Source organism: Sus scrofa, chromosome 7, assembly GCF_054392235.1.
Source record: "Sus scrofa isolate SSC_HxYL_T2T_F1_AM1 chromosome 7, Sscrofa_HxYL_maternal_Yorkshire_Landrace_v2.0, whole genome shotgun sequence".
NCBI lineage: Eukaryota > Metazoa > Chordata > Mammalia > Artiodactyla > Suidae > Sus > Sus scrofa.
The window spans coordinates 47,858,372-47,873,178 of NC_139389.1; the positions used below are offsets into that span (position 1 = coordinate 47,858,372).

At 50.9% G+C, this 14,807-nt stretch overlaps 1 protein-coding gene across 5 annotated transcripts in view; it reads right to left on the reverse strand.

The window, feature by feature from the left end:
* TCTE1 (t-complex-associated-testis-expressed 1) overlaps nt 1–14,704 on the reverse strand; it is a 23,989-nt gene extending 9,285 nt beyond the window's left edge. The window contains exons 1-4 of one of the 5 annotated variants that reach the window (XM_084968249.1): nt 14,605–14,657; nt 4,764–5,025; nt 2,777–3,149; nt 895–1,463 (exon numbers count right to left, since the gene is read on the reverse strand). In XM_084968249.1, the coding sequence (XP_084824375.1) occupies nt 895–1,463; nt 2,777–3,053 (846 nt within the window). In that variant the 5' untranslated portion in view covers nt 3,054–3,149; nt 4,764–5,025; nt 14,605–14,657. Of the gene's footprint in view, nt 1–894; nt 1,464–2,776; nt 3,150–4,763; nt 5,026–14,328 lie in introns of all 5 variants that reach the window. The other 4 variants (XM_084968250.1, XM_084968251.1, XM_084968248.1 and 1 more) reach the window with 4 other exon arrangements.
* Nucleotides 14,705–14,807: the final 103 nt, after the last annotated feature.

Sequence of the window (14,807 nt, forward strand, 5' to 3'; positions counted from 1 at the left end):
TTGGAAATCTGGTCCTCACCTCCATCCCACCCATTGCTGCTCACCCCTCTTCTTCTTCTTTTTTTTTTTTTTGTCATTTTAGGGCTGCACCCTCAGCATATGGAGGTTCCTAGCCTGGGAACCTCAGGGTCGAATCAGAGCTGCAGCTACTGGCCTACACCACAGCCACAACAACATGGGATCTGAGCTGCACCTGCAACCTACACCACAACTCATGGCAACGCCAGAGGCTTAACCCACTGAGCGAGGCCAGGGATTGAACCCATGTCCTCATGGATATTAGTTGGGTTCGTTAACCACTGAGCCATGACAGGAACTCCATCACCCCACTTCTTAAAACATATTCCTCCCTTGGCTCTGTGACAAAACGCCATGTCCTCCTTTTCTTCCTCCTCTGATTTCTTGGCAGGCACTCCCTCTTCCAAGCAGAATATCTGGGACATACTAATACTAAAAAAAAATTTGTTGTGTATCTAAAATTCAAATTTAACTGGATGTCTTGTGTTTTTATTTGGTAAATCTGGCAACCCTATTCCAGTTGCAATCTTACATTTATATGATCGCTGATTAGTGCCTTTTATCTGTACCAGACTGTTAGCTGGCGAACACAAATGGTATAATTGTGCTGACTGTTGAATCTTCAGCACCTAGGACAGGGCCTGGAGTGCAGATGTGCGATGGATGAATAAATAGTTGGTGAACCAGCAAGGCAATGCTTTGCGCATCTCTGCATCCCCAGGACCTGGCTTGGTGCAGGGTGCACAAAAGGAGGCTTGGTCAATGAGTGAGAAGGAAATAGAAGGAAGATGGGGATGGAAGAGGAGGAAGGAAGGGGAGAAGGAGTCAGAGAGATGCTGGAATGGGAGGTGGAGGGACACTGGGGACAGGTGGTACCTTGAGGGTGTGGCACGCCTTGATGGTAGCCGCCAAGGAGTGACAGTCACGGTAGGTGAAGAGGAACAGGTTCCACTCGAAGTTCATGCCACAGTCCTTGACACCGTACACTAGGTCCAGCTCCTCCAGATGGTCCAGGCCAGCCACCAGGTCCCTCAGCTGGTAGTGGTCCATGGCGGGCTCCTCCATCTCTCCCTCACTGCCAGAGTCTGACTGATCCCCGCCATGGGGCGGGGACGGGAGCTGCACGGGTGGAAGGAACTGGTCCACCCGGATGGTGCGGACATAGTTCCTGCAGAGCGGCAGCAGGCTGAGGATCACCTCGGGGTCCGTGGTGCTGGGGATGAAGTGCTTCAGCAGGTTCTCCAGGTGCAGCTCAAAGAACATGCGCTTCCAGCTGCCGCCGTGCTCGTCCACGTGGCACACGGGCCAGCGCTGCATGCAGCAGCGGCGCCAGTAGTTCTCGTCGTCAATAAGGTTGGCAGTCACAGCCAGTGGCAGGTCAGGGGGCAGGTGGCTCAGGACCTTCTTCTGATGCTCTGGGAGCAGCTGCTTCAGGATAGGGTTGTCTTTGGGAACAGAAGCAGGGAAAGTAGGACTCACAGTGTGGGGGATGCTGCACATGGTGCCCTGGCCTGGGCCTGTCTGGATACCTGGACCTGTCTTCAGGGAGCCTTAGCCTAAGAGGGGAGGCAGCCTTTACTCTCATGGGAGCTCCGTCTGAGGGAGATACTGCCCCTAACTCTGGGGTGTTCCTGTTTGAAGGGGGACATCTTAGCATCTGGTCTCAGGGAACTCCCAGTCTGAGGCAGAATCACAGGTCCACCCCTCAGTTATTCCTTAATCTGGTAGAGGAGACAATCCTTGACTCAGAAGCTCCCAATTTGATTTGACTCATTCATTATAAAACAAACAAGGTTTTCTTTGTCTTTTTAGGGCTGCATCCACGGCATACAGGAAGACTCCCAAACAAGTTTTTTTGAGCACCCACTATGTACCACAAGCTTCTCTAGGTGCTGAGGATACACAAGTGAGCAAAACAGGAGTTCCTGTCGTGGTGCAGCGGAAACGAATCCAACTAGGAACCATGAGGTTGTATGTTTGATCCCTGGCCTCCCTCAGTGGGTTAAGGATCCGATCCAATGTTACCCTGAGCTGTGGTGTAGGTTGCAGATGCGGCTCAGATCTGATGTTGCTGTGGCTCTGGTGTAGACCGGCGGCAACAGCTCTGATTAGAACCCTAGCCTGGGAACCTCCATATGCCATGGGTGCAGCCCTAGAAGGATAAAAGACAAAAAAAAAAAAAAAAGAGTGAACCAAACAGAGGAAGCCACTCCATCTTATGGACAGAGGCAGACAGTAAACGAGTCACATGAATGTACTATAGGTCTGGTGGTGAGAGATGCTGTAAGCAAAATGATGGCTCTGTCCTCAGAGAGCTTTCTACCCAGTAGGAGAGGCTGGCAACTGATCTTTGAGAGCGATGAACAGAGGCTAGAGTACAGAACAAACCCAGAACCTAAGGATGCTGTGGAAGACTCCAAGAAAGTGGAGGATGGTCAACCAGGGAGGGCTTTCTGGAGGAGGAGGTAGATATGGTTCGGGCTGGGCTTTGTCAGGGAGAGTGGGAAAGGTGAGGAGGGGCCAGAGACATGGAGGGCATGGTGTGTGTGTGTTGGGGGCTGCTGGAAGGGGACAGGAGGAGAAGCTGTCCTGGTCTCCAGGGCGGGGGGAAGGGAAGTGTTGAGTGGGAATGAGGACGCTGCGTGGGAGAGCAAGGGCTGCCTGAGGACCCAGCTGTGAGGCCTCGCCGGCGGCAGTCCAGCCTACCCTACCCCACTCCTGGCCTTCTCTCTTTCACCCCAGGCAGGACCAGACTCACTCTGAAAGTTCTTGACAATGTGCTGAATGCAGAGCTCTGTGAGAAGGGGCACGATGGCCAGTGACCATTCGGTATCCTCAGCGATAATCCTGCGCATCCGATGTACACCAGCCCCAGAACTCGGGCCCTTGGGCTTCACCGGGGGTGCGATGGTTGGGGGCTTTGAGGGCTGTGGGCCTGTGCTTGAAGCTTGGCCGGTGGTGGAGGATCGGTCCTGGGTGGAGGTTGAGGACCGGCTGGGGATGGACAATGAGGGTGTTGTCTGGGTTTCCTGCATGCTGGGGACTGGCAACACAGGGACAGGTGGTCCCTTGGTGATGGCCTTGTGACCGGGAGTTTCTCAGACAGGCTGGTCCTTGATGCTGGTGGGAACCTGGAGCAGGAGGAGTTGGGTTGTTACTTTGGAGGCATTTACCAAGAGATGTAGTACAAGGTGGTTCTTAAGGATCAGTCTCCGGATTAGAGTAGATCCAAGTATAAATCCCACTAGCTGGGTGGCCTTGGGCCAGTTGCTGAAACTTGTTGAGTTTCAGATGCCTCCTCTGTGAAGTAAGGACAACAGTTACTGATAAGATGATTGGGAGGAATGAATAAAATAATGCATCCATAGAGGCATAATATATACTGTGACACATGAGATTATAGCAAGCAGCAGCCCCAGAGTTTAGACAATAATAGTGACACGGCAATTACAAGAAACTGCTGGAGTTCCTGTCATGGCTCAGTGGTTAACGAATCTGACTAGGAACCTTGAGGTTGCAGGTTCGATCCCTGGCCTTGCTCAGTGGGTTAGGCATCCGGCGTTGCTGTGAGCTGTGGTGTAGGTTGAAGATGCACCTCAGATCCTGTGTTGCTGTGGCTGTGGTGTAGGCCAGCGGCTACAGCTCCGATTTGACCCCTAGCCTGGGAACCTCCATATGCCACAGGAGCGGCCCAAGAAATATCAAAAAGACAAAAAAAAAACCAACAAAAAACAGAAACTGCTGTATGCTGGACACTCTTTTTAGTTTTTTTTTTTATGCATATCAGCTCATTTGATGCTCATAAAAGCCTTTTTGAGATAGGCACTCATATTAGTCCCATTTTTCTGATGTGAAAGTGAAGTACAGAGAGGTTAATTACTTGTCCAATGTCACACAGCTTGTAAATAACAAGGATGGATTTAAACTCAGTCTATCAAGTTTGGCCAAGTGACCCAAGTATGAAAAAGAACTATTTAGTTCAAAACCCTCCCTACACCAAGTATTTTATAGAACTGCGACTGCCTGACCAGGAGGAAGGGATTGAGAACAGCACTGGACAATAGATGTATAACAGATGCCAAAACTCAAGCCACATATACTATTTAAAAATGCCTTTGAAAAAAAAAGGCGGGAGTTCCCATTGTGGCTCAGCAGAGCCGAATCCGACCAGGGTCCATGAGGTTGTGGGTTTGATCCCTGGCCTTGATTATTGGGTTAAGGATCCGGTGTTGCCATGAGCTGTGGTGTAGGTTGCAGTCTTGGCTTGGATCTGACATTGCTGTGGCCGTGGTATAGGCCGGTGGCTACAGCTCTTAATTCAACCCCTAGCCTGGGAACTTCCACATGCTGTGGGTGCGGCCCTAAAAAAAGCAAAAAAAAAAAGGTCTTTGGAATTTCCACTGTGGTTCAACGTTAACAAACCCAACTAGTATCCTTGAGGAAGCAGGTTTGATCCTTGTCCTCTCTCAGGAGCTGTGAGCTGTGGTGTAGGTCACAGATGATGCTTGAATCTGGCATTGCTGTGGCTGTGGCATAGAGCAGCAGCTGCAGCTCTGATTTGATTCCTAGCCTGGGAACTTCCATATGCCGTCGGTGCGGCCTTAAAAAAAAGGAAAAAAAAATGTCTTGTACATACATTTAAAAAGTAGAGAAAACAAGTGAATTTTATATTTAATCCAATATGTCCAAAATATCATTTACATATGTAATCAACATAAAAATTATTAATGAAATATTATACATACATATATTTTAATACTAAGGCTTCAGAATCTGATGGCTAGTGGCTACTGCTTCGGGCAGTGCAGGCGAGAGGGGAAGGAGAGTGGGAACTGGATGCATGCCTTGTCCGGGGTGCCAGCACCTTCTCTTCCCTCTGAGGGCTCCAGCTCAGCCCCTCCCTTCAGTTTCCCCATCCTGGGCTTCCTTCTTCTCCCAGCCTACGGGCATTCCAGTCAGCAGCAGGAAGACAAGGCGTGGGAGGCAGAGAGGCAGCTAAATATGGGGCTGAAGACAGAAGACAGAGGATGTATCGGGGCTGCCCTCACACCTCCATCTGGTCGTTCCTGCTCCCTTGCTGCAAGTGTCCCTGCCCTGTCCCTGACTGCAGGCGGAGCAGGGCCTGCTTGGCCCGGCACGCAGCTCCTACTCTGGGTTTGCTCCCTGACACATGAACCGTAGTGGCCGGTGGGAAGGAACACTCTGAACCAGCAAAGGTGTCCTTGGCAGATGGAGGGGACCAGATGGTGCTCCCCAGTCCTCCAAGCACCTCAAGGAGGAAGAGCCTGGCTCTGTGTGTGTGTGTGTGTGTGTGTCTGTGCATGTGTCTGTGTGGGGAGGGGGAAGGGAGAAAGGAAGAGAGACAGGCTTGAGGGAGCAGTGTAAGGAAGATATTTATGTATTTGTGACACACTTATGCAAATCAAATGCAAATTGACAAACAGACTGTGTCCAGAATTGTGGGATAACCAGCTGGTGCTTTTTGACTAATGGTCCCTCAGAGGGTGTGGCTGGGACGGGGTGCTGCTTAGAGGCACCCAATGACTTTGCATTTCTGGCTTTGCCAGTGACTTGCTCTGTGACCTTGGCCAAGTTACTTAGCCTATCTGAGCATCAGTTTCCTTAACTGTAAAAGGGGATAACGGTATCTTTCTAGGTAGACTGTTGTGAAGATTCCCCTGATATAATACCTGAATCACATAGACAATATTTGACGAGAGGTATGAGGATGATGACCACACTCTGAGGGACAGGGGTCTCAGGCTGGGGAGGGAAAGCCCTGGAGACCTGCTTCATCTTTCTTTCTTTTTTTTTTTTAGGGCTGCATCCACAGTGTATGGAAGTTTCCAGGCTAGGGGTTTAATCAGAGCTATAGCTGCTGGCCTACACCAGAGACATAGTAACGCCAGATCCAAGCTGCATCTGCGACCTACACCACAGCTCAGGACCACACTGGATCCTTAACCCACTAAGCAGAACCAGGGATCGAACCTGCATCCTCATGAATCCTAGTCAGGCTCATTACTGCTGAGCCACAATGGGAACTCCCTGGAGACCTGCTTCTTGACTGCTGACTTGAGATGGTGCCTTTGAGAGAGGCTCTGCTCTGCCTCCAGGAAACACATGAAGGGCAAGGTGGCCAGGGTGGAGTTTGGGTTTGGGTAGAAGGACGAGGGGCCTGGCAGTCTGGGCAAGAGGAGACAGAAAGAGATAACAGGCCAGCCCTGCTCCTTCCTGCTCTGCATCTGGATGCCTGGGGCTCCCTCCCTAATATATTCCACAGTTCCCCTTGATCCCAGATGCATCCTGGACACCCTGTGGGCTACAACGGAGAAGCAGGACCCAGCCTGGCTGAGGGAGCCCTGGGGTACTGCTGGGTGTGGCCCTGGGACCGGCTCTCCAGGCATTTCTCACCAGGCTGCTGGGCCTCCCTGTACCGGTTGGCGGCCCCTTCTCTTTCCAGGAGGCCACGTGTTGGGAAAGCCCACCTGAGGTCTGGAATGGGTGGCCCTGCTGTCATTGCCTAATGCCTCAACTGCCTTAGGACCAGCACCTCTTCCCGAGGTCTGGTCCTAACCACTCCTGCTGCTGTCTGGCGCCTGGGGCCACCTCCAGGCAGGACACTGCAGGACCAGCCCCAGGGCTTGTCCAGGGCCCTGAGCCACCCCCTCAGAGGAAAGGGCCAGAACGTCCCTCCAGGTGCTCCTGGGCCTGGCTGATATGAAAATGAGCCCCTACTGTCCTGCCACGTTTACAGAGATCTCCATACCACGAGGTCTGAGGTCATTATGACATGTGGAAGTTCCTGGGCCAGGGGTCAAACCTGCACAGTTACCGCAGTGACAATGCCAGACCCTTAAACCATTGTGCCACAGGAGAACTCCCCTGATGTCATTTTTTAAGGCAAATACTGAAAACATTGACCTCATAATAAGGTCAGAGTTGATAGTTTTCACTAATCACTTCTTGATTTTTTAAAAAATCGGCATTACAAAAATTGTAAGCAAACTGTTACCAAACAGAGGATTCTTCCAAGGATTTTAGTTCCAAATGTTTTTTAAAAAAAAAATATTTAAGGAGTTCCCGTTGTGGCTCAGTGGTTAACGTATCCAACTAGGAACCATGGGGTTGCGGGTTCGATCCCTGGCCTCGCCCAGTGGGTTAAGGATCCGGCTTTGCTGTGAGTTGTGGTGTAGATCGCAGACATGGCTCAGATCTGGCATTGCTGTGGCTCTGGCAAAGTCTGGCAACTACAGCTCTGATTAGACCCCTAGCCTGGGAACCTTCATTATGCTGTGGGTGAGGCCCTAGAAAATACCAAAAAAAAAAAAAAAAAAAAAATTAAAAGGACCAATCAAGTATAAAACAAAGCCTGTTTCATAGGCTAATAACCAAGGTGAACTCCTTGTCTCCTAGTTATTAATGTTACAAAGATGGGATCAAGTTGTGGGCCTGACCCCTGCCCTTCTCAACTACTGCATGGCCACTATTCCACTCTCCTCCTGCCTCTGGACCACTGTCCAAGTCTCCAGGCTGCTCTGACTCGGCCCTCCTCTCAGGGTTTAGCCCTGGCCACCTTGCCTTCCTCCTTCCTGCTGATGGGCTGCAGCTTTCTCATCTCTGAACTCCGGACTCAGCCACTGACCTACCTCCTGCTCCAGAAGACTCAGTCTGCCCTTGACGTGAATTCAGTACACCCCCCCACGCCCGCCCCACCAAGCCACTCCTCCTGGCTCCCCCTCGGCCAGGGGTGTCAGGAGCCATCCAGGTGCCTGTACCCAGATGCTGGGGAGTCATCTCTCTCCTTCAGGGCCCCACATCTGGTTACTGTTGTTTCCCCTCTGTTCTGCCTCCCACCCCAGTGGCCACTCCTCTCCCTTCCTGTGGTGGCCTTAGCCCAGGGCCTCATCGTCCACTTGGATTGTGGCTGCAGCTGCCCAGCCTGCCCACAGCCTCTGCATAAGCCCACAGCTCACCGGGTGCAGCCCAGCTTCCTCCACTCGGTGACGCAATGCTCTGTTTGAACAGGCCCCCCCTCTGCATCTGGAACATGGCAGGCTAGTTCACGCTCCCCAGCCTTTGCTCAAGCTAGTCCTTCAACCTGGAATGCCTTTCCCATGGTCTCAGCCAGGGAGGTGGACCACCATCGGTCTTTTGAGCCTGAGCTCAAGCACCATTTTCCCTCTGGAGCCTTTTAGCTTCTGTTCCCCACCCTCCCTTTGTCAGAGCCCCCAGTGCCTGTGTCACCTCAGTGATCTGACACCGCCCTCTCCCCACACCCACATGAGACTCTGGGGTCCTCCAGGTGCGGGGACTGTTTCTCACTCATTTTTATCTCTAGTCGCTCACCCAGTGTCAGGTCTGCTGGGGAGGCAGCTGGTGTGTGGGGGCTGCCCCACCTCCCTCTGATCACAGATTCTGGCCAATAGGAGTGCCCTGTATTGGTCAGAGTGATTGGTCCAGGAGTGCACGTGATGGGAGCCAATCATCGTCCTTCTTGGGATTTGTCCAAGTGGAGGTAGAAACAAGGACACATGTCCTTGAAGGATACGGATCCCCTGCTGCTGGAAGCTGTTCCCTTCTGTCTGCAGTAGGAGGAAATGCCTCCTTGTGGAGACCAGAAATGGGGGTTGGACAGAAAGCACCAGGCACCTTTGATCCCCAGTTCTCATCCTGGAGGTCCTCTGAGGGCCTATTTTTCTTCCTTCCTTTCTTTCAGCTGCGCCTGTGGCATGTGAAACATCCCAGGCCAGAGACTGATGATCCCACGCCTCGGCAGCAACCTGAGCCACAGCAGTGACAACGCTGGATCCCTAGCCTGCTGCACCAAGAAAACTCCCTTTCTCCAGTTCTGAGACCTAACTGGACAGCCTTCAGACAAACCCCTTTTGCTGAAGCTAAGAGTTGTGTTTCTGCCCCTTTGGGACCAAAGGGTCCTGACCATTTGAGTAGGTGCATCATTTGATGAATGAAATGACAGGGAAAATCCTAAATCAGTAGATGAACCAGTTTAATGAGAAGGGCGGGAGGCTGCCAGGCTATCTGTCACATACCCAGCCTGACGTCTAATTCTGGTGGCCCATTCCTCTCCCACCTTCCAGAGCCTCCCACCTGTCCAGCCACAGGACGGTATCAGCAATACCATCTGCTCCGCACTTAACAAATATAAGCTTCTCTCGGAATGCTCTTCTCACTGGGAGTCTTACCACCATTCTACACAGAAGGCAGGGCAGGCTTCTCAGGGCCCTCCTATGGCTGAAGAAACCAAAGACCTGACCGGAAAACAACTGGCCCCTGAATATGTGGGAAGGCGGGGGCTGGGGGCTTGGCTGCCTCTAACCACAGTGCCCTGCTCTTCCACGGTCACTTTCCCACCCTCCGTAGGAGAGAAGAGAGCATCTTCTTGCTCCCTGGGAAACAGAGGTTCTATTTTCATGCAGAGTGGACTTGGCAGGCTGGGTGAGCAGCCAGGTCCTTGGCACTCTACTGTGGGCATTCCAGGCCCCTGACATAAGGCCTTCATCCCTGTTACCTTAAATTAAAATGCATTTCCAGAAAATAGTTTCAAATGATGCAACAGACAAGGGCTTAATCGCTAGGATACACAAGCAACTTATACAATTCAACAGCAAAAAAGCCAGTCACCCAATGGGAAAATGGGCAAAAGACCTGAATAGACTGTTCTCCAAGGAAGATATACAGATGGCCAACAAGCACATGAAAAAATGCTCAACATCTCTGATTATAAGAGAAATGCAAATCGAAACTACCATGAGATACCACCTCACACCAGTCAGAATGGCCATCATTAATAAGTCCACAAATAACAAGTGCTGGAGGTGGTGTGGAGAAAAAGGAACCCTCCTACACTGCTGGTGGGAATGTAAGCTGGTACAACCACTACAGAGAATAGTTTGGAGATACCTTAGAAATCTATACACAGAACTACCATATAACCCAGCAATCCCCCTCTTGGGCATACATCTGGACAAAATTTCCTTGAAAAAGACACATGCACCCACATGTTCATTGCAGCACTATTCACAATAGCCAAGAGCTGGAAACAACCCAAATGTCCATCGACAGATGATTGGATTAGGAAGATGTGGTGTATATACATAATGGAATACTACTCAGCCGTAAAAAAGAACGACATAATGCCATTTACAGCAACATGGATGGAACTAGAGACTCTCATACTGAGTGAAATAAGTTAGAAAGACAAAGACAAATACCATATGATATCACTTATAACTGGAATCTAATATACAGCACAAATGAACATTTCCACAGAAAAGAAAATCATGAACTTGGAGAATAGACTTGTGGCTGCCCCGGGGGGAGAGGGAGGGAGTGGGAGGGATCTGGAGCATGGGGTTATCGGATGCAAACTATTGCTCTTGGAATGGATTTACAATGAGACCCTGCTGTGTAGCATTGAGAACTATGTCTAGATACTTATATTGCAACAGAACAAAGGGAGGAAAAAAAAATGTACACATGTAAGTATAACTTGGTCCCCATGCTGTACAGCAGGGAAAACAAAATGCATTTCCTCCCTAACAAAATGAAATACATATATATATATGTGTGTGTATACACACACACACACACACACATTTTGCTTTTTAGGGCACCTGCAGCATATGGAAGTTTCCAGGCTAGGGGGTCAAATTGGAGCTGTAGCTGCCAGGCTACACCACAGCCACAGCAATGTCAGATCTGAGCTGCAACTGTGACCTATGTCACAGCTTTCAGCAAGACTGGATCCTTCCTTAATCCACTGAGTGGGGCCAAGGATCAAACCCGCATCCTCATGGATACTAGTCGGGTTCATAACCTGCTGAGCCACAACAGGAACTCCCAAATAAAATGAAATCTTAATAGTCCATACATCCGTGTGGATGCACCAGTATGTTAAACTTGAACTGCTTTTAAAAAATGCATTTCATCATTTTTGGTCAAACAAAACTATAGTAAACAGGTCCTGCTGTACAGTATAGGGAACTATATCCAGTCTCCTGGGATAGACCATGATGGAAAATAATGTAAAAAAAAAAAAGAGTACACACACACACACAGAAGGGGCAGGGGGAGAATGAAGAACTGGGAGTTCCCTTGTGGAAATGGAGATATATATATACATCTCCAAGCCACTTTGCTGTACAGCAGCAATTGGCACATTGTAAATCAACTATAATAAAAAAATTATGAACTATACACTGATGTTAATGTAGCAAACTTTAAAAAAGTATAGAAGTCACACAATATATTATTCTGACAGTTTAAGTTAGAGAGTGAGGTGTGGGTATCAGTCATCCACACCTCAGTCTGAATGAGTTTTAGGTCCAAAAGCAAAGTTGGGAAGGGGGCAAGGAGAAGGCTCTGCTGAGTGGGGGGAGATGGGGAGAAGGCAGGACTGGGGGAACTCCATGCACTTCACGGAGCAGCCTTGGTCTGGCCTGGCCACTGCCAGTCTGCAGTTGGGGGTGGTTCCAGGGGGCACTATCTTCCCTGGAAGATCGTGGATGGATAGACACCCATTAACTAGGCCCCCAGACAGTTCCTGAAGTGGCAGAGTGATTACCTTCCTTTCTGGAGCCTTCTGTCCCTGGGGAGCCTATAGTGCTGTCGGAGAATCCCCAAGTTTACAGGCTGGAAACACGTTCAAGACTCTGTCACTCTCTGGGGCAGGAATCCTCTTTGATGTTCCAGATGTTGGTGCTACTGAGAGTGAGTGGCTCTTGTGCCACCACCTGTGTCCCCATCTAAAGGCACACCCTGCCCTTGGATGGGGAAAGTGGGGACAACCCAGCAACCTTGCATTTCCTGATGCCTAGGGCCTCATATGCTATGTCTACCTAACCAGCCCAGGACCACAATCCCTGAGGAAAGGGCAATCCTCCGGTCTCCAGGTCCCCACCCTGTGTCCTCAGGACCAGGGTCCAGGGTCCTGAAGTCACATTGAGTCCACAACTCAAAAGGGTTAGGGGTTAGGGTCTGCTCTCTACATGTCCAAGCACAGGCAACAGAAAGTGATGAGACGCCCCAGTTTGACCAGAGTTGTCCTCATTTTTAATGTGTTGGGTGGACAAGTGTTCTGGGAACAAGCTCCCTGCCTATATATAGCTCCGATTTGTTGTGTACTAGGCCCCCGATAGTGCATGCATAGCAGCTAGCTTGGAACTTACACTGCTTGAGGTCAAATCTCCACTCTGCCCCCAGCATCTGGGAGCCCTTGAGCAAGTTAGTCAACCCCTCTAACCTCCACCACTTTATCTGTAACATGGGGATGGTAATTAACAGTACCCACTTCATGAGATTATTCAGAGGATTAAAGGAATGAATGTACGTGGGACATTCCATGTAGTGCTGGGCCGAGGGCACTGTGTGTTAGAGACATGTTAGATGCGTTAGATATTATGATGAAGATGTTAGATGCATAAACCCATGTTAAGTTTATGAAATCTTCACATTACAGAAATTTTTTTTTTTTCCTTTTAGGGTTGCACCTGTGGCATATGGAAGTTCTCAGGCTAGGGGTCGAATTGGAGCTGCAGCCATTGACCTAGACCATAGCCACAGCAATGCTAGATCTGAGCTGCATCTGTGACCTACACTGCAGCTTGTGGCAATGCTGGATCCTTAACCCACCGAGCGAGGCCGGGTAGTGAACTAGAATCCCCATGGATACTAGTCAGGTTTGTAGCCTGCTGAGCCATGACGGGAACTCCCCTTTACTGAGGATTATATATATTTTTTCCCCCACACTGGTGGCGCGCAGAAGTTCCCAAGCCAGGGGTTGAAGTGACATGCAATGACAATGACAGATCCTTAACCACTAGGCCACCAGGGAACTCCTATTATTGTTATTATAACACTAATGATTCCCAATTCACATGCAGAAAATAAAAGTCTTAGAGAATTTAAATAGTTTGCTAAGCATCATACAGCTAGTAAGTGAAGAAGCTGAGCTTTGAGCTGATATCTAATCAAAGCTCTCCCTTACTTCCCTGCACAAAAGCATAGACAAATCATGAGGTGTAGGGATTGCTTCCTAAACTGCCCCAGACTCAAGTCGACCACAGCGCTTTCCCAATGGGCCTTCCACTCTCTCCAGCACGGAGCCTGGGGTTATCCCCATTGGTGCTGCCCTAGATAACCCAGGCTCCCTTGTTCCCTAGACCACTTCCAGGCATAGGGTCCTTCTGCAGATTATCACCTGTATCCTTCAGCTTTTGAGGCCCCATGAGATACCGCAGAGCTGTGCTCTCCTGCCTCATGCTGGTCCTTCCACGCTCCTCCCAGACCCAGGATTCAGTACTGGACTCTCCAGCATATTCCTTCCTCTCCACAAGGTCTCAGACCCTCTCCATCCTTCTCAAATTCCCAGTTAAACCCCATCGCTTTGGGCGGTGGCTCTCCCACCTGCCCAAATGGGAAAGTTGAAGATGCTTGGGGAGGGGGCACCCTCTCTTCCTACTCATCATATCCCTGGTCCTTACCTTCCTTCCTCTGAACTGAGAGGCAGAAGTGCCTGGCCCTCCTTAGGCCCTTGAGCACCTCTGAAGCTCTGGACACCCCCTCTGTGCTGGCTGGGCTTTGATGGGCCCCTATGCTGACCTCACTTCGATGGCATTTCCTCTGCCTGCTCTGTGATTCTCCGAGAGTCCCTGAGTTTTTGTCTACACTGCCCCTGATGCCTTTCATGCCTACTATCAGATCCTACCTCAGGCCAAGTCACTGCCACGTTCCCACTTGGGAGTTCCCAGTTTGTGGAATCACAAAAGAGAAGCAAAAAAGTTTCTCTGATGGAGCTCTGGCCCAGCATCTTTGGCCTGTGAAACAGTCTGCACATTTATCACAACACCCCTGGGCCTGGCTCTCCTGCCAACTGCCCACTTAGGTCTGTGGTCTTCAAGAGGATTCCAGTGAAGTCGCTCCCCACCCTCAGTCCAGCCTTTGGCTCAGACACCCCAGCAGAGAAGCTGAGCCAGCCCCTCCCACAAATCACCTAGGATGAAGAGGCCCTAGCTTCTTCTGGGTAACCAAGGGAAACCAGCTTTCAGAGGTGGGGGTAGGTGCAGAAGCCTCTGGACCTGCAGGAGGAACTGCAGCCCGCAGAAGCAAGAAATGGGGGGCAGCTTTTTTGTGAAGACTGGGATCCTCGGGGCTTGGGACTGTTCCCCACTACGACCTACCCTTGCTCCACTTTTCCCTCCCTCCATCCCATGGGGTTCCCCTGAGCCTGACCCGCACACTCTGGGCTAGTTTGCAGTGGTTGTAGCGGGACAGGAGGGATGGACCTGCCTCAAAAGTTTGGGGGGGAGCGGTCATCCTGTAGGTACAGGGTACAGCTCTTCCTTGCTTTTAGAAACGTGGAGCCACGGCTGCGCCGCCTGTCGGCTGAGGACGCTGGAGGGGCTCCGGCGCCCCGAGGGCAGGAGTGGGGGCAGGGAGGACTCAGGCCCTAGCTATGCGAGGCCAGGATCGAGCATTCTTTCTCTCAGAAGCCTCTGAGCACCTCCGAAGCTCTGGACACCCCCTCTGTGCTGGCTGGCCGCCTCAATAAGCCCGGTTACTTGCCTTCCCTTCCCGCAGGTCCCTGCGCAGCTGGTGCCGGTCGTTAGGGACGCCTCGCGTCGCTAGGAGGCGGTCCGAGGACAGGTCCCCCCTCCCCCACCCCGTGGGCTGGTCTCTGCGCGGGCGGGGTTGCTGGTCCTTTTAAAAGACTATCGCCTTGAGGGCTCACTGAAAGAAAGTTTCAGTCCAAGGAGCCATCAGCCGGC